We start from the raw sequence: 25,277 nt of genomic DNA on the forward strand, positions 1-25,277 counted from the left end.
CTTTGCCCTCCTGCAGCGCCCGGCCGGACTTTGCTCGCCGCCCCGGCGCCTGGCTCACCTCGCTCCTGGCGGCGCGGGGCTGTCCGTCCGTCGAGGACGCGACTTTCCCGCCCGTGCTGAGGCACCCCGTGGCGCCGCGGTGGACGGGCACCATGGCGGCGGGCCGGCTGTGCGGCTCCTCGACCGGGCTGTGGGTGAGTGCGGGCCCCGCCGGCGGCCCGGGGCAGCGCCGGCTCGAGCTGAAGCGCGGACTCGTTTTGCTCAAAGTGACAACGGCGATCCGACTCAACCGCCCAGCCTTCTCTGCCAGAATTGCTGCCGGCCGAGCTTTCCCCACGGGCTGCTCAAGCTTTGGCATCGAACTGATCGTCCCCGGTCAGAGAAGTTGTTAAAGACAGCTGGGGAAATGCAGTTGTGATGCATTTATGCTCCAGGATACTTCTCCTTATCTCTGTTGCACCGGGTTTCTCTACTGACCATTCCCAAGCACTAATAATCTTTTTGATTCCAAAATCGTTATTTCTCATTCTACATTCCACTTAAATTTCCTCTTTCTCTCTCTTTCCTCCTTAGTTCTGATAGATGATTGATTTTCTCTGGCGCTTTTCAAACCCTTTTTTCCTCTTTCCATTTCCATTCCCTGCAGAATGCTGCTGCGTTGTCTCCAGCAGCTCTCTGTTGCCAAATGCTCTTCACGTTTGAAACTCCACATCAAGTTTCTTTAACATCATCTCATTTGAACTATGAGCAATTTGCATTGGCTGGTGAAATTCTGCATATATTAGATTACTGTTTCACTTCTCTGTTGGTTCTGTGACAGGACTGGAACCAGACGTGGTACACCAACAGCCCAAGATTTACCTGGTGCTTCAAGAACACAGTCCTTGCTTGGGTCCCCTGTGCCTATCTGTGGATCTGTTTTCCTTTCTACTACTTGTACCTTCGACGCAAAAACAAAGGCTATATCAGGATGTCCCACATCTTCAAAATCAAAATGGTAAAAGTGGAGGATGGGATTTGATCCTAACACTATTGCAATTTTGATGCACAGTTTAATTTTTATAAATCATTAACTCTTTTCTGATGATCTATCTCTGTGCTTGTATTGACATTTATTCACTCAGGTAAAAGTCACATCAGTACAAATCAAGCAAATCTTCAGGAATAACTATTGCGAGATCTTTTCCCCTGTAGCTCCATGTAGTTTCCTGCTACTTTCCACAATGCTCTGTCTCAAACCTGCTCTGTTACTTCTTCAGTCTTCTAGCCCGGCCTTCTTGGAGCAGCCAGTTCAGTAGGCTGGCCCAGCATCTTTTTACTTCATTCCAATATGTTTTTGCTGTCTCTGCCCCAGGTCCTTGGATTCCTCTTGGTCATACTGTGTTTTTCTAATGTCTTCTTTGTACTGTGGGAAATAAGCCAAGGAATCCCTCGGACTCCAGCATTCTTCATTAGCCCGGCAGTGTTGGGGATCACAATGGTAATTCTTCTTTTGTCCTGTGTGTGGCCCAGCTTAGCCTTCTGGGGGCACTTCTGGTATTTCCCATGTTTTTGAGTGTCTCTGAGCACAAAGATAGCTGATGGGGAATATAACACCGGAGCTTTGCTCTTTGAGTTTCTGCTCTATGAAGCAGTAGGGGACAAGAGTTGAGGCAGCTACATTATATAGCTCTGTGAGATGCGTATACCTCACAAGAGCCAAAGCAGCAATATTTAGAAGGAGGTTTTATAACAGGACAAGATCCAGTTTCCCACAACCGCAGTATGTTAGTTAGTATGGCTGGATCTTAATGAATGAAATGGGATTTCTTTTTGACTAAATGCCTCCCCTTCAGTTACGGCACCTTCACAGCCTAGAGCCTTCCAGCCTGTTGGCCCAGTTGTGGTTTTATTACTTGCTCTTTCAGTAGTGACATTCTGCAGCGCAAACTGCTCGTAATACATTCCGTTTTAGCCTTACAATAGTTCAGCTCTAAGTACCTTGAAATGTTCGGGCAAGAAACTGATTTTGCTTTATTGTGTCCATTAACTTGATAGTAATGTTTGGCATTTCACTACCAGCTATTTACCTGGAGGTATTTCTGCTTCCTCACAGATCCTTGCCATGTTCCTTACCCAAGCAGAAAGAATGATGGGCATCCAGTCTTCAGGCATCATGTTGATTTACTGGCTGCTCACATTCTTGTCTGCACTTGTGATGTTTAGTTCCAAAATCCAACATGGCCTGGAAAGAGTAAGTGAAATCATGTATCTTTAACCTGAAAGGGTATGAAGGCTCTGAACAATATGGTTCTTTTTGCCTCATTGATAGTGAGGAGAAGAACTGAATTCCTTTCTTAATGTCTGTGCTAAGAAAAATGATTAATGAGTCTGATCTCTACTCATGTTATCCCTTTCAATACAGAGAGAGCATGGTTTTCTGAGTGTTCATCAGATTTCACATATGAAAAAAAAAGCAAATTAATGTAAACACCAAATGTAGCCTTATGCTCAGGCTCCAGGCCTCTTCCACAATTAACAATTCACCAATTCTTGCTCTGAAAAAAATATTCAGACTTCTACCTTGTTGGGTGTTTTTGTTTTTGTCTTTCTTGGTCACAAAATTAATTAGTGAGCCCTTTATGGAGCCCCATACACCCTACTTAATAAACCCCAGCAGCTGTTTCATTCTGTCAGTGACTTATCCCACTCTGTGAGCACAATCTATGTGAGCACAATGTCAAAGCACTTCAAGTTCTCTGAACAATTATGCAGTGTAGACGTTAAGTATGTTGTGAAGTGTCACGATAAAGCATTACTGTAAATGATGAATGAATCCATTATTCAGTAGTTTCTGGTGTTCCAGTTCTAGGAATTACCTATTTCAATAGTTACACAGCTGTAATTTAAATAAATGTAAGTACAAAAAATAAACCCAAGCATCAAACAAAAACTCAGCCTATGGCTTGCAGAGTATGAAGAAGCCATCTTTCCCCATTGATTTCATTCTCAGCAGTATTCTGTTTCTTAGGGGTTCTTGGAAGACTTTTTCCACCATGTTGCCACTTACCTTTATGCTAGCCTGGTGCTTGGTGAACTTGTGTTATTCTGCTTAGTGGATCACCCTCCTTTCTTTACTAAAGCTGTCAACAGTTCTGTAAGTATAATGTAGCTTTTCATAATGCTTTGCTTCGTTGCTCAAGCAAGTTTAAACTTCTGGGGATACACAGGAACATGATTATCTGAGAGGTGCAAAATACATCATTCTGTATAAAGGCCAATGGTATTAAAAGGTAACCAGCAGAACTGGGGATAACAACTCCATCTTTTGTGTGTTTTGAAAAACTAGTGACCTCTCCACACTCTTGCTTCTTTTCATTGAAATCAGCATATAGGGCTTATTTTGCTTCTGCCTGGTCTTCAGTAAACCAGTACATTCCTCTATCTGTGGTACATGCATGGCAGAACTAAGTGCTTCAGAAAGGGAGTATCGTTGGATATGAAGGATGGTATTCTGAGACGTTATTTGAAGTCTAATTCTCCAAAGTCCCATAGATCCCTCACAATACATTGCCAGAGGCAAGGAGTGGGGGCTGGGTAGCCTTTTGTTTGTTTTTTCTTGGAAAAGTGCTAGAGGGATATCATATGACACGTTCCCTTTTCTCCATATAAATATCATCCATGTTTTTCTTCCCATCAGAATCAGTGTCCAGAAGCCAGCAGCTCTTTTCTGTCCAAAATCACATACTGGTGGTTCTCTGGGTAAGAAAACACAGAAGAGACAAGGGTTTGCTATAATATCAGGGAAGAAAAAAAAAAAAAAAGAAAAAAAAACCAGCATAAGAGAGGGTGTAGATGAGAAGCAGTTGAAGCATCTCTGCTCTGCTCCCAGGTTAACTTATGTAGTGAGGTTTTAAATTCCTTCTCTGGGGACTTGAGGTATTCTCTCAAGATCTAATTGTAAAATGTAGCTTATTTTTCTCAAAATAGTTTAAAACACAAATTTGTGATTCCAGATAATTCCTCACTCCTAGCTACCTGCCCAGGACCTTTTCAGTCTTCAAATAGACATCAGCAGTCTCAAGAGATTGCTGTACACCAGCCACAGCCCTGCCTGCCAGACCTTCTTGTAACAAATGCTGGGCAGAGAGAAAATACTGAAAGATGATTTTGCCTCAGCCTTCTGCTCAGCAGTCAGAAGTAAAATGATTACATACCTTGGACCTTATGTCAGCAATGGTAATGCCTCCTCTGTTTCACTTAGCCACAGATTAAGTTAAAATGAACTTTGTCCCCCTCTGCCCGAGACCCAGCTGTCACTATCAACTAAACTTAGAATTAGGGCTTACTTGCAAATAATAATTATACTGACAGAAGATAGCATAAGGATTTGAAGCAAAACAGCTGTTCCTAAATATTCATATGTATTCAGGGAAAGGATATTCCTAAGTAGTATTTACAGAATTCACTGTGTAGCACTGAATTAAGGCCCATCTGTTTTGAAAATATTACATGCGCAACAAATACTTTTGTGCTTACTTATTGGCTGTCTGTGTTTTCCAGGCTTGTCTGGAAAGGCTGTCGGCAGTCTTTGGGGGTGGATGACCTGTGGTCAGTGAGGAAAGAGGACTCCTCTGAAGAAATTGTTGCCTGGGCTGAGAGGGAGTGGAAGAAGTATAACAACAGAACGAAGCAGTGAGTACTTAATCTAGAGTGTGTCATGGATGCAGCTGGCAGTTTCTCTCTCCTTCAGATGCTACAAACAAATATGCCTGCAGGGACTGGTATGCCATCTCTGAACAGACTTGAAGCTCCTCCATTCCCCACAGAGGGACAGACATCAAAATCATAGAATCGTTTTAGTTGAAAGGGACCTTTAAAGGTCATTTATTCCAACTCCCCTGGAACAAAAAGGGACATCTCCAGTTAGATCAGGTTGCACAGAGCCCAGTCCAGCCTGAACTTGAACATCTCCAGGTATGAAACATTCACCACAGTATCCAGACAGCTTCAGTACATATTCAGGCTCTCAGTGTGAGCTTTGCTGGTGCTTACAACACAGATGGAAGCATCCTGTCCAGCTAGACAAAGGAAGATTTGAAAGATTCAATCCTACTGAATTATCTGGCTATTAAACAAGAAGAAAAATATAGTTACTCAGATTTTATGTTGACTGTCTGTTAGAAAAACGTGGGAGTCTCCTCTGTTCAGTGGGTAAACAGTGAGAGTATTTTTGTGCAACACCTAAGTGATGAAATATGCTGAACAACAACTCTTAATTCCTAGAAGCTTGGTTCTGATGAGAGGGATCATTTTTTGACCTGTATTTATATTGGACAGGGCACAAGATCCAGCCTGAGCTATTTCATGATTTTTTGAAAACACAAGATGCAATTTTTTTCAGTTACAGTTAGCTTTTCCACTATTTCTTTCTTTAGAAAAATGGAGTCTGCTACTTTTAAAAAGAGTCAGAATGAAACTGACATTGGAGAAGCTGAAGAGACAGAGGTTCTACTGCAGTCAGAGCACAGTCAGAGTGGGCCATTGCTGCAAGCATTTTGGAGCATGTTTGGAATCTATTTCCTGCTCAGCACCCTCTGCTTAGTTATATGTGATGTCTTCTTGTTCTCCATCCCAAAGATACTGAGGTATGTGCCTATTTGGAATTTATTTCCCAAAGAAACACCACATGTATCATAAGACTGCTGCATGCATGAGCTCACCCAGAGAAATATATGTCAGCACTCACAGAAGTAGATAAACAGACTTTTAGCTTCTGCAATCTCCGATTGCTGTTGAAAGGAGCAGGATTACCATTCATTCTAAGCCCACAGTCACCTCTGTCACTTTCTACAGCTGTGTACATTTCTTTACCACTATGTGGAAAGGACCAGTTGCCCTAAGCTTTGTGGCAACTTTGCAAGAACCAGAGTAAGCATTATTTGGTGGTTCTGTGTACTGCATGCATTGCACAGGCTGTCAGCAGTTTGCAGTAGACTCCTGGCTCTATGTTCCTTTACTAATCATAAAGCATACAGCTGAGCATCCTACACATCTTCAGTAGCATCTTTAGTTAGTGGATCGTTACACTTTGTGGATTATGTTGGTACAACACAAACCTGCACTGCAATTTGTTTTCAAAGGCAAAAACACTTCTCAGTCATTAGAAGCAGCTATAGAAATGTGGAAATCAGCGACTTCCTCAGATTCTCACTTCTTATTTGCATATTTCTGACAAATTCACAGAATTCAGGTGCCATCTTTCACATTAAAAATCACATCTCAGAAGATGCTGAGATAGATCAGAGATTACTTCAAAACCAAGAGTGTCAAATGTCAAAAATGAGATACTGCAGACACAGGAAACCTAGCAGTTTTCCCATCTCTTCTACTATTTTACTGACAAAGGTCAGCTAGAGAATAGAGAAAAATCGCTGGAATTTCATTTCCGACACTGCATCAGTTCTACACAGATTAACCAATATTGTGCTCCTGTCTTGCAGCCTTTTCCTTGAGTTCATTGAAGATCAAGAGGCCCCTAGCTGGCATGGTTATTTCTATGCCTTCATTCTGGTTCTTTTAGCTTGCCTCCAGACTCTATTTGAACAACGATATATGTACATGTGTCTCGTTCTGGGTCTGAGATTGAAAACTGCAGTAACAGGGCTTGTATACAGGAAGGTGAGTCTGTGAGCTTCCTTTTCAACTTCATTTTTTTTCTAGCCTAACATTAGTTATTGTGACATTGTTACATTGTTCTCAACATTGAGGGAATATGCTATTAGAGATCTACTTCTAGCATGTAATTCTGTGCTGTATTCATCTCTGAATAGTGTGTGAGGTATTTTACTGTTTGTCTTTCAGATCTTACCTCTGAAGAGAAAGACAAGAAAAGGAAAGATAGTTGGGAAAGGGAGTAAATTTTTCATTCTCAAGTGAAGTCACATATTTCAGGCATCAGCACATTTTCACTACCTACGATTTGATCTTTTTTTTTTTTCCTCCATAAGGAAAAGAAAGTTCTTGATTTTTGGATCAAAGCTGTGTGTTGATTTATACTTCTTTCTCTACCCTGTTTAGATCCTAATCATGTCAAATGCATCAAGGAAAGCAGTAACAGTAGGTGAAATTGTTAATCTGGTATCCGTTGATGTCCAAAAGCTAATGGATCTCATTATCTATTTTAATGGAACCTGGCTTGCTCCTATTCGGATTATCATCTGCTTTGTCTTCTTGTGGCAGGTAAAATATGATGACAGTACATAGCAATCAATTTCCGTTCTGGGTATCAAAGGAAAAAGGACTTTTCAAAATTCATCTTAGAGTTTTGCTGGTCTGAGCAACCTGAAATTGCCATGGTTTTTTTAGCTGTGTAGCATGGAAAATTCACTTCTATTGTCAGAAGTTATTTTTATTAGTATAGAGTCTTTTCCTGATCCTTGACTATCTTCTTACCTGTATATTCAGTATTCAGTCTCTTTTAGGGAAAAAAGTGTGATTATAATTGTTCTGAGCTGACTGATAAACTTCTACCTGCAATTTTCCTCTGCCTGCTCTCGTTCCAGTCAAAATGTAGTGGCCCACTGCAGGCTCTAGGTCCAGTCGCAGCTCTTCTGCATAGTAACAGAACGTAAAGAAAAATGCTTGTAGTAACAACTTGATCTGCTTCATCCTGAAGGTTTGTTACCATAAGATCAGCAAAAGAAACAGAAGCAAAGTTATATGATATTCAAAAGGAGTATTGGATATACTGAATTGCATAGATATCAAGGAGTTCTGCAAGGAGAGAGCAAAACCCAAATGTGAATCAAAGATGCTAATCTGAAAGATCCCTTTTTCCCCTAATGCAATGTATGGCATTTTCTCAGTAGAATAAGGTTGTATTTCTTTGCCTGTTCTTGACAGCATGCAAAGTGGAAGTATGAGCACAGCAGAGACAATTTCTAAGAGCTTTCCAGAGGCCTTTGAGACCTTCCTCCACTAGGCAGGATGGACTAGTGCCAGGTGCCTGCGGTGTGCCATGACCCTGGAAAGTAAATTGGTAGCCGTGGTATGAACAGTTTAAAGTCCATCAGCCCTTTCTATTGCTGTTGCCAAGCTGAATGTACTCGCGTGTACTGAGTTACATGAGAGTTTTCAGTGGCAACTTGCAGATTGCTGTAAGTTTTTCTAACTTTTAAAGATTAACACTTTGTTTGCTAGTTTATAAACCATTTGTGTAAGGAATACATTTGTCTGCTTGTATATCAGCACTCACATTTCTAGCAAATGCTGTTTGCAGAGATGTGACTAAACCACAAGAAACAAACTCCCTGTTTTGGTGTGGAAGTTAAGAACTCAAGAGCTCTCCAAGAGTATGTGGCACTGTACTTGATGGCTGTCATTTCATCTCACTAATTGATGTAAATTCAGGCAAACTTGGTTATTTATGTTGCAAGAATAGCTTGTTTTCTAAACAAAGTCTGTTTTTGTTTGGTGTCACTTCCATATGCCAGCCACAAGATGTCCTCCTTGATAAATCCAAGAGCAGGTGGGAAGCAAATGACTTGAACCACCAAGCCTGCTTCTGGATCTCTCTCAGCACGAATCTAGTTCCTAAAAGGAAAGCAAATAAATTCAGCAGAGTACGATGACAGGAGTTACCCTGCTTGGAGAATGAGCAACCCACAGTGTTTACACAGCTCAACTCCCAAGAAAGGCAAAGGCTGGACTAGAGAAAAACCTTAGACTTCAGGGATGCTAATCATAGGTTTCAAAGAAGGAATGTGAGCAAGAGGGAGCAGAAGACTGTCATGTATAGTAAAACCAAAAGTTCCTCCACTTTCCTTTTTTCTCCTGGCAGCTCCTTGGGCCATCAGCCTTGGCTTCAATTGCTGTATTCCTTTTTCTTTTGCCTCTGAATTTTATGATCACCAAGAAGAGGAGTCATTTCCAGGTACATTTTGCTTCATAAAAATGAAGTTTTTTACTAACATGAATTATGCTAGGATTCAACTTTAAAATCTAAGTTAAAGGCTGCCATGCTCTCCTGGGGAAGGATTACATGTAACCCAATGCTACAGAAAAAAAATTGAAGGCTGATGGTTATAATAGGCGAGTTGTTAAGTTTTGTATTGGTATCACTATCATTTGGCTTTAAGTGATGGGTTAATATATATTATTCACGATGACTACGACTCTCTGAACCTAGAAGAATTCAAAGCCTACAAAGTTACTTGAGGTTTAGGGTAAGCTCGTCTGCCTTCTTTTACTTTGTGTTTGCTGAACTTTTCTGCTTTTGTATTTATTGCCAGTAAAAACAGTGCTCTAAAAAAGAAAAGCAAAATGTCCCCAATCTCAAAGATTTACAAGCAAAAGAGCATACACAGCTGAACTGCAGGGAAATTTATTCAGAGCTCATGGGCAGGATTAAAGTGGTTTTTCAGAATAATTGCTCAGTTATATATTCAACCTATTAAATGACAAACTCAAACATTTATTACAGGAGGCCCAGATGAAGCATAAAGACGAGAGGGCCAAACTTACCAATGCCATTCTTAGTGACATTAAAGTAATCAAGCTCTATGGTTGGGAAAAAACCTTCATGGAAAAAGTGCATGCTATCCGGGAGCAAGAACTTCAGGCTCTAAAAAGATCTCAGATTCTCTTTTCAGCATCTCTAGCTTCTTTCCATTCATCAACTTTCCTGGTGAGTGGTTCATCCTCCTACACAAAACATGCACTGTTACTTCCACTTCTCTTCGTGGTACTGTCTGGACAGATTCTTCCTGTTGGACAGCTAAAGATAATATCTGTGTGGAGCAGCTGGTGGTCTCACAGGAGGAGCTGAGCCCCAGTGAATCAGCCACACATACTTTTACTGTCCTAACAGTTCTGTTAACGCTTTACCTTGTCTCATGATGTGCTCCAAGCAGATGAAGTCTGCTTTGTAAAAACCACCAGGAGACCTCCAGCTACACAGAGTTCAGAACACAGTCAGTAACAGCACAAGCCACTTTTGCTGTACTGTTGCAGGTCAGCCATATATGCTTTTAATGGAAGATGGCCACGTTTTCATCTTACTGCAATTGCAGCACCAAACCTTCCTTAAAGCAGACCAAACATCAAATGATCAGACTTGGTTTATCACCAACACGCAAGACCACACCTGTGATATTTGCAGAACAGCAATGTAATGTATGTGAATGATAACCTAGATTTAACTAAGTGAATTCCAGAGTATTTAGAAAGGGATCTGCCAACTATGAATCATTCTCTTTTCCGTGTCTGAAGCAAATGGTTTGGTTTTGCTTTGCTCTCTTCCAGATTGCATTTGTCATGTTTGCTGTCTATACCCTGGTGGATAACACACACGTCCTGGATGCTCAGAAGGCCTTTGTATCTTTAACACTGATCAACATTCTCAACACCGCGCACACATTCCTGCCATTCTCCATAAATGCTGCTGTCCAGGTTAATTGCAGGCTATGTTTCTTTTTCTTCGACCAAAATTGTTTTTTTACGTATCACCATTAAAAGGTAAAGATGGGAATGTCTTAATGGCTTTGAGACTCAGGGTCAGCTATTTAATTGCTATTTTGAAACAGTGAAGTGCAAGGACTTGTAGCTACGAGTATTTTTTAAGTACTGTTTTTCAGAAAGACTCCATATGACAAAATAGTCCCCAGGAGTAGTTCTTAAATCTTTCAGGGCCTTATAAGCATCATGCTGTGCAAGGCAGGATTCTAATGTTTTTTCCATTGGGCAGTATCTGTGCTTCACTGCCCCTGGAAGCATTGTTAGTCTTATATCACAAGCAGCAGTAGACATGAGATGGGCTTCTAGTTCTGCTATTAATCACAAGATACCAGAGCAGTGGGGCAAAAATCTCCATGGCAGACCAGGGAAACCTTGCTAGGCCAAGCCAGAGATAAAAGCAAGTCATTTTTCAGTGAGAATTGGGAAATTGCTCTTCTCTTTTGCACCACAAGAAGGCTGAAGTATGAAGAAGACTCTTCATACTCAGGAGCAATTGCTAAAAAAATTGCAAGATGAATTTGGAGGAAAAAGCACCAATATTCAGAGATGTGAACAGAAGAAAAAAACACATGGAAGAACAAACCTTTTTGATGAGCTAAGTGAAAGTAAAGGCAATTAACTTAGGGAAGAGTTGCATTTGTCCATCTATGCCTACAGCATCTGCAACGCAGCACCCAGTCAACAGTCTTCAGTGGGTTTTCAGGTTAAGTCTTTTAGTTGTAGTTCCCTTTCTATTCTGAATCTTAGTGTTTGTGTGCTTCTTCATTTCAGGCCAAAATTTCTTTAAAACGCTTAGCAGCTTTTCTGAATCTGGAAGAACTGAATCCTGAAAGCTCAAACAGAAACACTTCTGACTGTGGTGAGCTTTTGTGTTAGTACTGTTGTCTTACAAGAGGAATAGTTCATTGTTCAGCTTCTACTATGATGTCTGCCATAGTCAAGAGAGAAAATTATTTGCCCCTCACCATCATTTTGTTTCTGAGGCCTAGTAATTTCTAACAATGAAATTTAGTCTGGTAATCAGCCTCTTCTTTTGATACTTAAGGTTGATTTTATGTAAGTACATAGTGAAACATAGGGATGTTTTCTGTAGTTACTTTTGAATTTACAAATGTTCTATTTCTCCTATTTTAGTACAGGCAAGTATCATTGTAAGAAATGGAACTTTCTGCTGGAGCAAAGACGCTTCTCCCTGTCTTAGAAGGTACAGTCTTAAGCTTAGTCTGCTCAGTTCCGTAGCTCAGAGTGGGAGCTGAAAGAATGAATTGCTCAGAGCCCAGAGTGCAAGTAGTGTAGAATACATAGAGGTTTCTGCTTCATATTTCACATTGAATCCCAACAATTAAGTCAGATAAAATGGATTCTTTCTTCTATTCCTGTTCTAATAGGAGTACAGAAACGGGAAGGTTTCGGTATCTAGATATTGCCTCAATACATAGAGACTGTACTTACCCAATTATTCACTGAAATGTGGAATTAGATTAAGTAAAAGAAGTGGAATTGGTGCTTATTTCAAAAGGTGCTGCAGTTTTAGAGAAGAAATACTATCCAGTACTTTGGGCTAGTCTGTATCCAGAGTGGGATTCTGTGTCTTCAATCTTGGTTTGAAATCTAAATGCAGATATGGACAGAGACTTTCTGGCTGAACATGCCTCTGAAGGGATGAATCCTGTGCTACTGAAAAATGTTAGCATAACTCAAAGAGTAACCTTGTGAAATTATATGAAATTAGAAGCATGCATTTTTTTACTGTTGCATCACAACAGCAATAATTTTGCTTGTTTTCTTTTAGAAAGTGTATTTAAAAGGTGGTCAGAGTGATTGGGGGGGGGGGGTGGTCTCTTCTCTCTATAGGATAGATCTTACTGTACCACAAGGCTCCTTGCTTGCTGTAGTTGGCCAAGTGGGTGCTGGAAAGTCCTCCTTGCTGTCAGCATTACTCGGTGACCTGGAAAAGATGGATGGCTGTGTGACTATGAAGGTAAATCTTTCCTTGAGCATTTGCTTTTAATTAGGCTATATTTAAGAACAGTGAGGCATAAACTAAGGCATCACGTACTTGATGAAAACTCACTGCTGAATGTTACAAAGGCTATAGCATAGCAACCTACATTTAATCACTGAGGAGCACTTAAGACCCCTCTAATGAGCCTGACTCTTAGGACTAGCAACAGGACTTTGGAGATCCAGTTCCATTTCCCATGCTGACAGTGAGCTGTAGTGGCACTGTGGTTAGTCACATCACTTACACTTGTTTCTTCCTCTGTAACAGAGCAGGGTGAGGACCCCTTTATTTTGCAAAGCACTCTGAGGCCTCTCAGTAGTGATGGTCATTGCGTATTTCCATAAAGCTAACTGGAAAGTTGTTTCTTCAAAGACAGATTCACACAGTGCCAAGTTGTACTTACAAAAAAGAGATTGATAACATTCTATTTCTGTTTTTGTAGGGCACAGCAGCTTATGTCCCCCAGCAAGCTTGGATACAGAATGCTTCAGTGGAAGATAATATTCTCTTTGGGAAGGAGATGGATGAAACGTGGTTTAACAGAGTGGTTGATGCTTGTGCACTGCAACCTGATTTGGAGAGCTTCCCTGCAGGGCAGAAGAGTGAAATAGGCGAGAAGGTACTGGACCAGTTTTATGGAAAAGTTACCAAAACATGAGTAAATTCAACTTTGGATGTCCTGCTTAAACACCAAGGAAGGAGTTAAATTTGGAAGGGCAAGTACTCAGGAATTTCTGAAAAGTTGGGCTATAATTTAAAGGGGTCTCAAGCCCATCTCTTAATAGTTAACTAGAGATATGAGAGATGCATCAGACGTAGTAAACAAATCCAGGTCATTTATGGGTCCTCTTTTGCAGGAGAGTGGAGTTTCTCAAGAGAAGACGCCCCTGCTTCAGCATCTCAGGAGCCCAATTTGGTGGGAGGGAGGGAGAGGAAAGAAAGAGACCGTCATTTAATAATAAGCAACTCATAAAACCTCATAAAGGAGTCAAGAGTTGACAGTTATGCCAAAGCACACTAATAAACAGTATCAATGCATTTTTACAGGGAATAAATATATCTGGAGGACAGAAACAAAGAATAAGCCTCGCTCGTGCTGTGTACCGAAGGTCTTCCATTTACCTACTAGATGACCCCCTCTCTGCCGTTGATGCCCACGTTGGACAGCACATTTTTGAACATGTTCTTGGACCCAATGGTTTACTGAAGGACAAGGTTTGTTATAAATCCTGAACTGTAAAAGACATCATAATGTTTCCAGTCATAAAGACCTCACAAACATTTCCAGTCATGTAAGTCACTTTACCAAAGGTTCCCTTTTTATTTATTTGTTTATGTTAGTAGCAAAACTAGTTAGTGGCATGGGTAACCAATATGCTGCATAGATTGCAGAGAAGTCTTGCAGTAAATTTTAGCTAGGAGGAGGAAGACTGAAAGGTTAGGTTCTTCAGAAAGGCTGCCTTTATCTTCACTCAAACCACATGCCTAATTCCAGCCTTACTTCCACAGCAAAGCTGTTGTTCTAAGGTCTTCTGTCAGTATTAGATTTTTCCTGCTTTGGGATTTATTTCTAGTATAGTTTGGAAAAAGTGTCTATTCTATTCACTTTATCATAATCCCTCATCCAGTCAATTTTGATGGCAGCACCTTTCTAGTTCTCATCACCCAACTGTTCATTACTTAAATTTCAGTCTTAAGATCCATCTTAAACCTCCTTTCTTCTTTGCATTTGGTTGCACTGGTATACCTTAGTATTTCTCTGCTGTCAGACAATACAGATGATAAATGTGGATACATAAGAAGGGATGACAGGGCACCTCTGTTTTTTTTTTCTCCATCTTATAATTTGACACTGTAGTTTTGTTCAGTCTGAAAAAGTTTTCAGACAAATTCTTTTCTGGTATACTGGCATCAATGACAATGAACGTGACAGACTCTCCCATTACCATCATACTCCTTTGGAGCTTCAGCCTGAGTAGAATCAACAACATTGGACTGGTCAGTGAACCCTTCAGAGGGTCCTCCTACATGGTGCTGATCTGAAAAGTTAGGCATCAGTTCCGATCTTTGCTTTTTTATGCCATGCATGACACAGAGCAAGCTGGTTCACCTCTCCACTCGTGATTTTCCGCTTAGTTGTTTGTTTGTTTTTTTTCCCCATGATTTTCTCCTTAGTTTTCCACTTACAAAGCCATGCTGCAAAGATAAACTTTGACAAAGAGACACTCAGAAGTGACAGGAACAAAAAGCAAAAATATTCTCACATAAGTGAAAGTTACAGCTCTGAGGATGTCTTCTTAGAAGACAGTTAATTGCAACAACTCACGTAAACAGGGGAACACCAGAACAATTGTAACTGTTCCCTCTTTATTCAGACTCGTGTTCTTGTGACTCACATGATCAGCATTTTGCACCAAGTGGACAACATTGTTGTGTTGGTGGATGGAATGATCGCAGAAATTGGTTCCTACCAAGAACTTTCACAGAGAAATGGGGCTTTTGCAGAGTTTCTTCAGTCACACAACACTGCAGAAGAGAAGGCATGCTCTGGTTTTCCAGGTAATGCATGTTAATTGGAATTGTTTTTCCCAGACATGCCATTCTTGTTTCCTTAATGTTATACTTAATGAACTGGGGGTCTTGCTGCTAGGAAGACGGAAAAGAGAACAGAACTGGAAAAGCCAGTCTTAAGTTTTGTTCTGTGAAGGACATTCTGAGCAGGAATTCCATGACAGTAAGCTGTCGCTTTTAGTGGGAAAAATGCCAGTCAAATGAGCTGAGTCATCACCTCAAAACTGGTTTTTGAATTTCTTTCTTAGCAAACAACAATCACGCACTTAACATAATTACCCACTTTACATGCAGTTCTTCAAGCCTCACTTTGATATTTCTATCCTTATGAACAATTCTCTGTAATCTTTTCTTTTACCAGTTTCTCAAAGACTGTAACAGGATAAAGTAGTATTAAAAAGCACTTAAATAGTGCGTTTATTTTATAGCTACAGGGGACATGGGAGATACCATCACCTCTAGAAACAATCTGTCAGAGGACAAGCTCTTTAGGTAAGCTTAAAGCTGTCTCAAATACCAAAGAACTTGCTCTGGAAGTCCACACAAACATACAAGAGTTTCTTAATGAGTATGAAAATGGTTTGGGATTGGTCTTCACTAATAACAGCAAACTGGCAAAACTAAAGAACAAATAAGGAACAACTTCTGAATATGGCTGTTTACAAACATTTTTTCCATATTTCACTTGAAGCTAGAATCTGTCCTGGAGCTCAGTACTAGCCATGGAGATCCTCTGCTCTCTCTTCCCAGTAGGGCTGCAAGGTCTGGCTTGTTTCACACCAGCTACAGCCAGTGAACACTCACGCTTCTGCCTGTTAATAGCTACATTTAACAGAGCTTAGTGCTTGTGATACATATGGACAATTTCTGAGGTCACTCTGGAGGACCCCAAAAACAACAGCCTTTGAAAAAAGAATGACTACAAAGGAGATGAATAAGGATGAGTAAACTTCTCCAACTTTCACATCCCATTTGACTCTGGGAAGAGTGCACTGCCACTGTAAGAAATATTAAAAATGCACTCTAGGGAAGATGAGCAGTTCAACTTTATTCTCTACAAATAAACACATATGGTAGTAAAATTTCCTGGATATAAATGCCTTCCAAAAGGCTCACTGCCTTAGCAAAAAATTGAAAGGATTTTTGTTTTCTTTATAAAGTGACAATTCAGTCAAATCTCCTGCTATGGGAAGGAAGACCATTCCTGTAAGTCAAGACTGTACTACTGCTGAAGTCACTGAAGGAAGATTAACCAGGGGAGAGAAAACTCAGCAAGGCAGGGTAAGCACAGCACTTTTCCTCTATGGGTGAAGGGAAGTATTGCAGCTTTGTCACTGACCCACTCATGGCAGGTGGGTCAGTTCTCTTCCAAAGTTCAGGTCCAGGAATGTCATCTGAGCTGTATAAATCTGCCCTATAATTGAGACAAAGTCATTTCAGCATTATTTTATATAATACCTTCTGTGCAAACTGTATCTCCCCACTTACCCCAATCTAAGCACCTTTTTAAAAATAAAAGTAGTAACAAGTACATTGCAGAAAACACAGATGGGAATGAGAGAAGAAAAAGTAATTTATGATCCCTGAGGATCCTGATGATGATCCTGATCTGAAAATTAACCTGAAGGGAGAATATAACAGACGCAGTCAGGGTGAATTGGTGTAAAGGACAGATTACAAGGGACTTTTGAGCTTGTGTCTGCCTGCAGACTCTTGAGGCTGGTGAGAAGGGGTGTTCTCATCTTGCCTGTGAGGGACATTCCAAAATGCCAAGGCAAAGAGGGTACTGTATTAGAAAAGCAGCAGATGTGGGACTCCAGCTAGGAGGAATCAGTCACGGATAGGATGTGTAATCAGGACACACTGTAGTTGTAAAATGTGAGAAAAAGAATAACTGAAACTACACACTGCTACTGTTAGAGATGAGGAAGATGTCAGACATCTGAAAAAGGAGCTGCACTGAGCACAGTGTTAAGCAGATTGGGATCTCCTCACCTCTGCCACTCAGCAGTTAGTCCTGTGGGCAGTCAGTAGGGTACATACCAGCTCTCACTGAAACCCACAACAAACATAAATCTCTGCCCAGCATAAGGAAAGTCTCATCTTTATTCCAGCAGTAACACCAGCGTAACGCAATTCATCAGTTGCCTACAATTACTGGTTAACACCACAGATTTAAGTATGACTTCATTATTCATCCTCCTGGAAAATAAAATAATTTTTTGCTATGGTTCAAAACATATAATTGAGTAGATATGCCCTAATAATCATTCCTTGCCTCAGAGCTGTTTTTCCTCTTTAACAAGCTTAAGCCTTCCAACTTTTTCTTTTTTTTTTTTCCCCTCCTTATTGGTTCACTCTAGGTTAATGCTTCAGTTTATGCAGCCTACCTGAGGGCAACAGGCTTACCACTGTGTGCCTCCATCATTTTGTTGTTCACATGTCAGCAAGGTCTATCATTTTTTCGTGGTTATTGGCTCAGCATGTGGACAGAAGACCCTGTACACAATGGTACACAGCAGTACACAGAACTAAGAGTTGGAGTCTTTGGTGCACTAGGAGTCATTCAAGGTTCGTTTAACTTCTTACCCAGTTGTTTCCATCTCCATTTCCCATATTCAAGATGTTTTTCTCACAGTACAAACAAGTGCATACCCACGAGCTTTTCATCTCCTGGGTTCTTGGCACCAGCCCAAAAAGTTTGGCATGGGACCTACAACTATGGGCCCTGATACACAAAGAGGATTTTTAAGGGATCTAAACAATATTTCCAGTGTTACTGCCTGAAAATCCCACCTCGTAGTATGCTAAATGTGTTCTGTGTCTTTTAGCAGACCACGATAAAATGTCTTCACTTCCTGATGGAAATGTACGACCTGGACCCTAAGCAAAAAAAAAAAAAAAAAAAAAAAAAGACAAAAACCAGCTACATTTTTCTATCAAATACCCTTGTATCTAACATCAGATCCTGAGGTTTGGCTTAATTATTACCAGATAGCCAGTTCCTTTCACTAATATAGCATTCACACTAAATGAAAGTCATGATGTCACAAAAGGGATCTCAAAGGTAACTTTGTTCAGATCCAGTAATTATAATTATTTTTTAAATTACAGCTGTTGTCAGATTTGTGTCCACAGCAGCAATCTTTCTAGGCGGCGTGTTAGCTTCACACAAGCTGTTTGTGCAGTTGCTGAGGAACGTTGCTAGATCCCCAGCAGTCTTCTTTGAGGAGACACCCATTGGAAACTTGCTGAACCGCTTCTCCAAAGAGATGGATGCCATTGATTCTATCATCCCTGACAAGCTGAAGTCCTTACTGGGATTCTTGTTCAACTTGCTTGAGATCTACCTTGTGATTATAGTGGCTACACCAAAGGCAGCTATGGCCATAGTGCCCTTGACTGCTCTTTACGCTGTATTCCAGGTAGGAGCTCATAGTATACATAAAGAAGAAAACAGCATAGCCACATCTCTGTGGAGAGCCTGCTCCCACTTCTTAGGGGCAGAGACATGCAGAAACTAGTTTCATAATCTCCGATTGCATCTGAACAAGAATAACACCAACTCTTCCCACATCACCTCAACTTTCCAAAGCACGAGGTCTCTGGAATGAAGACTTCTAAGTTTCTGTTGTCCAAATCAAATCTGCCCTGGGGCTACATTCCTCATCTCCATTAGCGTACATGAAATGATATTAAGACCAAAGGCATTTTTCCTTTCCTTCAGCATTCCTGTGCTGCTTTTAATTCAGCCATGTACACCAAGCAGCTCCCGTATTGAGCTCAATGCTCTGCCAGGTAAGACTAAATAGAAGGAAAGGATGTAAAAGTGCAAGTATGCCTCTATTCTCAGTCAGGCAAAGGGCTGGTCTACAGTAGAAAGCAAGAATAAGTTTAGAGGCTCTGTGAGTTACAGCGCCTTTGCTTTCCTGCATTACCCAACTGTGGGGTTATTCTTAATGACAACAGGACATAACACAGGCAGAAACACCACCTCACCTTTTAAGGGCATCTCCTGCCTGCCCATTAGGTTTTATAACAGTAGGATAGTATGTACTCTTGCACTTGCTGAGTCCTTTCCAAATTTTCTATAGATCATCTCAACAGAGATGTTAACCATCTAGTCACTTCTCTTTCCATTTCCCTTTGTACCAGCATTTCTATGTCATCACCTCCTGCCAGCTGAGACGCATGGAGGCTGCCAGCAGATCACCAATCTACTCCCATATTTCAGAAACCTTCCAGGGGAGTAGCGTGATCCGTGCTTACAAGGACCAGGAGAGGTTTATTTTGAAAAGCAACTGCCTAGTGGATGAGAATGTGAGAATATGCTTCCCTGGAGCTGTTGCTGACAGGTACAAATCTTCACAGTAGAAGAAATTACAGTTTACTGCCACGGCCCTTGTGAGTGGAGAGGGCTGCTCTTGGGGCAGGGGTGGAGGCACACAGAAGATGAGACGTTGATGCAGTGATCTGAGGGTAAGACAGTCTCTTATATTTATCACTCATAATACACCCCTCTCTGGCAATGTGCTCCTCATACAACCAGTGTGCTCCTTCTCTGTTGTATGACTGGGGACACGTGCTCACACGTGGCTGGAGGTACCATTCAACGTCCTAAACGCAAGAAGCTAAAGTAATAACTGGCCTATCTGGGTACATACATGACAGTGCATAGGACATGTGGTATATGCAGAATCCATCAACCACCTGTCATGAGCAGGTGAGAAGTAGCGGAGTAAGAAAGGTTAGATCAATTAATAGAATAAATTGTGCTAGCTGTTCATCCAGCTGCCCTTGGATAAAATCCTAACAGAGACCACAGGCCAACCAGTTTGGAGAGATTGGAGTCACTCATGAGCTACAAGGCAGATGATAACAGCAACCAGGGCATGGTAAGGTCTTTGTTGTACACTGCAAAATAATTGTGGAGCTGCTGGGGATACAAACAAGATACTGTGGGGTAAAAAGTAGCAGGGCACCCAACAACAGCTCTGTAATCTTCTCTTGCAGGTGGCTTGCAACAAACCTAGAGTTCCTAGGCAATGGCGTTGTATTGTTTGCAGCACTATTTGCAGCAACTGGCAGAACACATCTTAATCCAGGAACTGCAGGCTTCTCCATTTCATATGCTCTTCAGGTGATAGTAATACCATGCTTACGTGGCACCAAAAATCAAATTTTAATTTCTGCCATTTCTCTCTCTAAAAAGTCTTTCTGTAATTTTCTAAATGCCTTCTCAAACCTTGCTGTCATTGCTGACCCAGACCAACCAGAGCACACAGCCCTTTTGATACAAGGGACCATAAAACATATGCAGCAGCTGTCTTTTTCCTCCTGCATCTGACCTCACACTTAAGGCACAGTATGCTCCAAGCACCTGAAGCATGTTCTTATTTGCTTGTAGACTAGCTACAGAACAACCTATGGAATAGTCACACTACCTTTTAAATAGCCAAACAGTAGCATTTCAGAAGGAGCTGGTGAAGCTCTTTAACAAAGCCTTCTACCCACAGAGACTTGTCAATGTTTATTTTTTAGCCTCTGAAGGGATAATTTCTCACATAATTAGCTGATGAGAATGTCTTTGTACATACTAAACAACATAACGGGTACCTGTGAGCACACATCAAAGTTCTTTCATTTGCCTTAGTGTTTCTGCTCCTTTCTGCTAGATAACTGGTGTTCTGAACTGGATGGTGCGCTCTTGGACAGAAATTGAAAACAACATTGTTTCTGTGGAGAGAGTGAGCGAATACTCCAGGACTCCTAAGGAGGTAGCCAGCCAGTTGTTATCTTGTGCTAGTCAGGTCAACATCACTGCCAATCAAATTAGCAATTGTACTGTTCCCCATTTTTGCTCTTCTGAAAGATGCTGTATTCCCTTTAAGACACTGCAGCCTTTTTAATCCAACTGACGTGGTCGTTTTATAACCTCAGATCCCTGTATTTCCTTACAACACTTAAGCATTAGATTTGTCATTAAAATAGCTTCAGCTGTTAACAGTCCTGGAATGAATGAGCCATGTTTTCTGCCCATATCTGGAGTATGTATTTACTGTGCAAGTTCAGATGCAGTTCTGATAACTGATGGCTACTAGATAGCCTTTTAGCCACTAAGAATCTCTAGTGCAATCGTTTTTGTTCTATAATCATTATTTCTCCATATGCTGACCTGATATCAGACAAAATGAGACTTCTTTCATAGCCTTGTGTATAGAGACACAAACCTTTTCATTGAAACACTTAAATATCAGAATTCTGATATGCAAATGTTTATCCCCATTTTCTGTTAAGGTGACTGGGATCTCTGCACAAAGTAAAAGGCCATATTTGCAATATGAAAGTTAGAGACCTTTTTCTCTTCTGGAAGCAGTAAATTGATCAGGAAGAATACAGCATACACATCTTCATAAGATTCCTATTTCAGTAAGGCTAATTCACTTTGTTATTTGAATCAGCTTTATACACTGCTCATGTTTTTCATCTGTCTAGGCACCCTGGACTCTAAATGACAAAATTCAAGGTCAAGTTTGGCTTACTGAAGGAAGAATTGAATTTAGAAACTATAGTTTACGATACAGGCCAAATTTGGAGTTAGCTCTGAAGCACATCAACCTAACCATCAATGGAAAAGAGAAGGTAAGTAAGAACTTCCAGAAGAGCTGAAGTGTGAACAGTGCTTTGCAGTGATTAGATCTGGACAGATGCAGTCCCTGCTCTGCATCAGTACCTTGTAAGCGTGAGAACTGGCGAGGTATGAGCCTTTCCTGTCAATCACACTGTATATCCCTTCTAGTAAAAAGGAGTGTTTCTGGGATTGCTCCATGCACTGTACGTTTCTTGAGTGAAATTTCATTTCACAGAGGATTAGCAGAGTTACAGCAAAGAAACTTCACTTTCAAAGAAATTTCTACATCAAGGCCCTGTTCTACATGGTAAGCCTTCTAGCTGATAGTTTCCATTAGAGGCCTTTAAGGTTGGCTTTCATACAAAACACTCAGAAATCTGAAATGATTTAAGAATGTCTTAACAGCCCTACAAAACTGATCTGTGCAAGACCATCCATTTCAAAAGCCATACACCAGCCAAGAACAACTAACAACAGACAGGTCTTTCCAACTGTGAAAAATGATAAACACTGAAGATTTATACTGCCCTTCACAGATTGGCATAACTGGAAGAACAGGAGCTGGAAAGTCTACTCTTGCTGCAGGATTGCTGCGATTAGTGGAAGCTGCAGAAGGAGCAATTCTAATTGATGGACAAGACATTGCTCAGCTAGGTCTCCATGACCTTAGAATGAAGATAACTGTCATCCCCCAGGTATTATACTAATTTACAGAATTTTTCAGCAGAGCTATACATCTTAACACATAGAAGGGGTTTAGAAAGAGTCTGTGAGAAGGAAAACCTTCTGAAATTTCTGTTGGAAACAACCTCTAGACCATTCCAGTCTCCCATCCCACATAAAATCAGCCACAGACTTATACTCAGCTCAGAAAACTGAAGTGCCCTTTAATATCATTCATTTCAGCAGTTGTCTGTCTCTGTGTTCAGGATCCAGTTTTGTTTTCTGGCACTCTAAGAATGAATCTTGACCCATTAAACCAATACACTGATGCAGACATCTGGACAGCTTTGGAACTGACTCAGCTCAAGAACTTTGTTGCAGATTTACCAGAGCAGTTGGAATATGAGTGCACTGACCAAGGGGAAAACCTAAGGTACCTTATCTTCAGAAAGACAGTGGTGGGGCCGTACCAGCTTGTGGGCTAGGAGGACATGCAACTAGCAGAACAAGTAGTCTAATTTATAATAAGTAAATAAATAAGGGGGGATGGGGCAATACCCATACAGCAAATTATTGCATGACTGGCATAACTGATAGCATTAAATAACTGAGAGTGGAGAACCTCTGAATCACTGCAACCTGTGTTTGTGCAGTGCTTTATGTGCTGAAATACCTGCAGGTCTTCTGAGTGCCACAGTAATACCCAGCTTTCGTTTTCTTAGCTTCATGTTTCATGCTGTTACCTGCAGTGCCACCAGCCTCAATCACCCTCTCATTATTGATTTCAAATTAATCATGTCCTCTGACCCCAGGAAAAAATGACTGCTGCTTTTAATTTACCATCTCTCTTCTTACTTGCAGCACTGGTCAGAAGCAGCTGGTTTGCCTGGCCAGAGCACTTCTTCAGAAAGCCAAAGTCCTCATTCTAGATGAGGCCACAGCAGCAATAGATATAGAAACTGATCTTCAGATTCAGTCTGCCCTGAGAACTCAATTCAAAGAGAGCACAGTGTTAACAATAGCTCACCGGATAAACACCATCATGGACTGTGACAGGTAATGTTTTCAGCTGCTTTCCTAAGGAGGAAAGAAAATTCAGGCAGCCTGTATGAACTAGACAGTATTCGAGAGAACAATTCCATTTCTGTCCTTTCCTTGCTTAACCCTCAAAGCTTTGCTATAGATCTTATGAGCTATCTTACATCAACAAGGCAACAGTAGGTTAACTAAAAGATTGTTTATGCCTATATGATGCATTTCAAGCCCTATCATACCCTTTTTTTCCACATAGTGCTACAGTTTATTTCAGAAACAAGTACCTATAGCTCAGTTTCTTGCAGTTGCTGGTATCCTCCCAACTTTATACTTCCGTTTTATTGTTCACAGGATTTTAGTCTTGGAAGAAGGTCAGATAGCCGAATTTGATACTCCGAAACAATTAATAGCTCAGAAGGGACTATTCTACAAGCTAATGGAAGAATCGGGTCTTGCTTGACTGACTGATGGAGTACACCAGCATGCCTCCACTATCATAAGTTACTGATCTGCTAATTGAGTTAACATCTTGGTTTTATTATAAAATGCCTGACATTCAACTACACCTTGTTTGAGCTATAACTGCAGTGAGTAGATGAAAAGGGAAGACCTGAGATACACGTTATTTCCTTAGGAAACTGAGCCATTCTGTTTTTATTATGATTCCAGATACCAAAGCCTCACTCTTACCTTGAAAATAAGTGTCAGAATCTTCAACTTAAACACCTTACTGCTTTTATGGTATGAAAACTAACCAAAGAACCACAGCATTTCCCAATTATGCTATAAATTGAGCCTGAATACACTGACATACTTAAGGACTACATAGGTTATTTTTAAAAGCCAAGATTTCATGGAGAGTAAGATTTGAATTGATAGCAAGCAAACTATGTTTACATTTTATCCAAAGCTCCAGGCAGAAAAAATTGAGCCTTTTGCCAAAGTCTTAAGAACTGATCACCTAAGCACTGTTCTTACACAAATGTGGTAGACTCCCCAGCAGCAACTGGATGAAGTCATCCAAAGTGCAAAAACTCAGGGGAATAGGGAAGAGAAAGTAGGAGGCCACTAAGCATGACAGCACACAGCTGCCTCTGTGCTGCCTGTTGTCACAGCCAGTGATCAGATCCATTCCATCTCCCTCGTCTGCTTTGGATGGGATCTGACTGAATCATGCTGTGTGGAAGGCTGACAACTCGCCTGAAGGAAAGCCAACTTAGACAAAGAAAGTAGTAACTGAGCTGTTAGAGGGCAGCAGAACATCATTCATCGTATTTGAAGTCCCAGTCACAGCACAGTGCATCCAAACTCGGACACCAGTATTTCCAAATTGAATTTCGTCATGATGAATTTCTGTGGCAGTGTCCTGCAGTGTGACAATCTGGCAGATGGGCAAAGGTTCATGTTTTACGTGGTTCATTCCTGGCTTTCTCCTGGAGTGCAAGCTTACCTCCTGTGCGTACCACGCTGGCACCACATCTCTCAGGTATTACTTTAACAAACCAAAATGGCTGCCTGAAGCAAAGCCTTCCTGGGCTTCCCACAGCACCGAGCTGCTGTCAGAGCTGCCCCCGAGTCTTTCTTCAGGGACTGCAACAGGACAACATGGTGAGCAAATCACACTGTGAAATACTGCTGTTTACTATCACCTTCATGAACGCATTTCATTTGCCAGAAAGCTGCAATAAAGACAGAAGCAGGTATTAAAATGGCTCAGGTCACAAGTAAGGATGGAGAGTGAGAAAAGTCAAATGCCTGCTGCCTTACTGCTATTAAAATACTAGCAAAAAAAAAAAAAAAAAAAAAAAAAAGTTGTTCATTTCTTTTTTCCTACTTTCTCCAAACCAATATTTGTGGTTAAATAGAGTATCACAA

General features: G+C 41.0%; 1 protein-coding gene across 1 annotated transcript; it reads left to right on the forward strand.

Moving 5' to 3' along the window:
* Window positions 1-152: 152 nt before the first annotated feature.
* ABCC6 (ATP binding cassette subfamily C member 6) lies at window positions 153-23,862 on the forward strand (the record flags this gene model as incomplete). Its single annotated transcript, XM_079542831.1, has 31 exons — window positions 153-194; window positions 821-997; window positions 1,355-1,480; window positions 2,096-2,233; window positions 3,011-3,136; window positions 3,680-3,741; window positions 4,543-4,674; window positions 5,418-5,627; window positions 6,483-6,660; window positions 7,060-7,221; window positions 8,822-8,914; window positions 9,464-9,667; window positions 10,285-10,431; window positions 11,269-11,366; window positions 11,642-11,701; window positions 12,352-12,478; window positions 12,945-13,121; window positions 13,550-13,717; window positions 14,878-15,061; window positions 15,502-15,565; window positions 16,234-16,354; window positions 17,437-17,644; window positions 18,188-18,498; window positions 19,229-19,428; window positions 20,087-20,213; window positions 20,749-20,850; window positions 21,569-21,715; window positions 22,241-22,399; window positions 22,634-22,800; window positions 23,229-23,423; window positions 23,754-23,862. 31 exons carry the CDS (start codon window positions 153-155, stop codon window positions 23,860-23,862), a joined length of 4,521 nt encoding a protein of 1,506 aa, XP_079398957.1.
* Window positions 23,863-25,277: the final 1,415 nt, after the last annotated feature.

This window comes from Tetrao urogallus (genome assembly GCF_951394365.1).
Source record: "Tetrao urogallus genome assembly, chromosome: 15".
Taxonomy (NCBI): Eukaryota; Metazoa; Chordata; class Aves; order Galliformes; family Phasianidae; genus Tetrao; species Tetrao urogallus.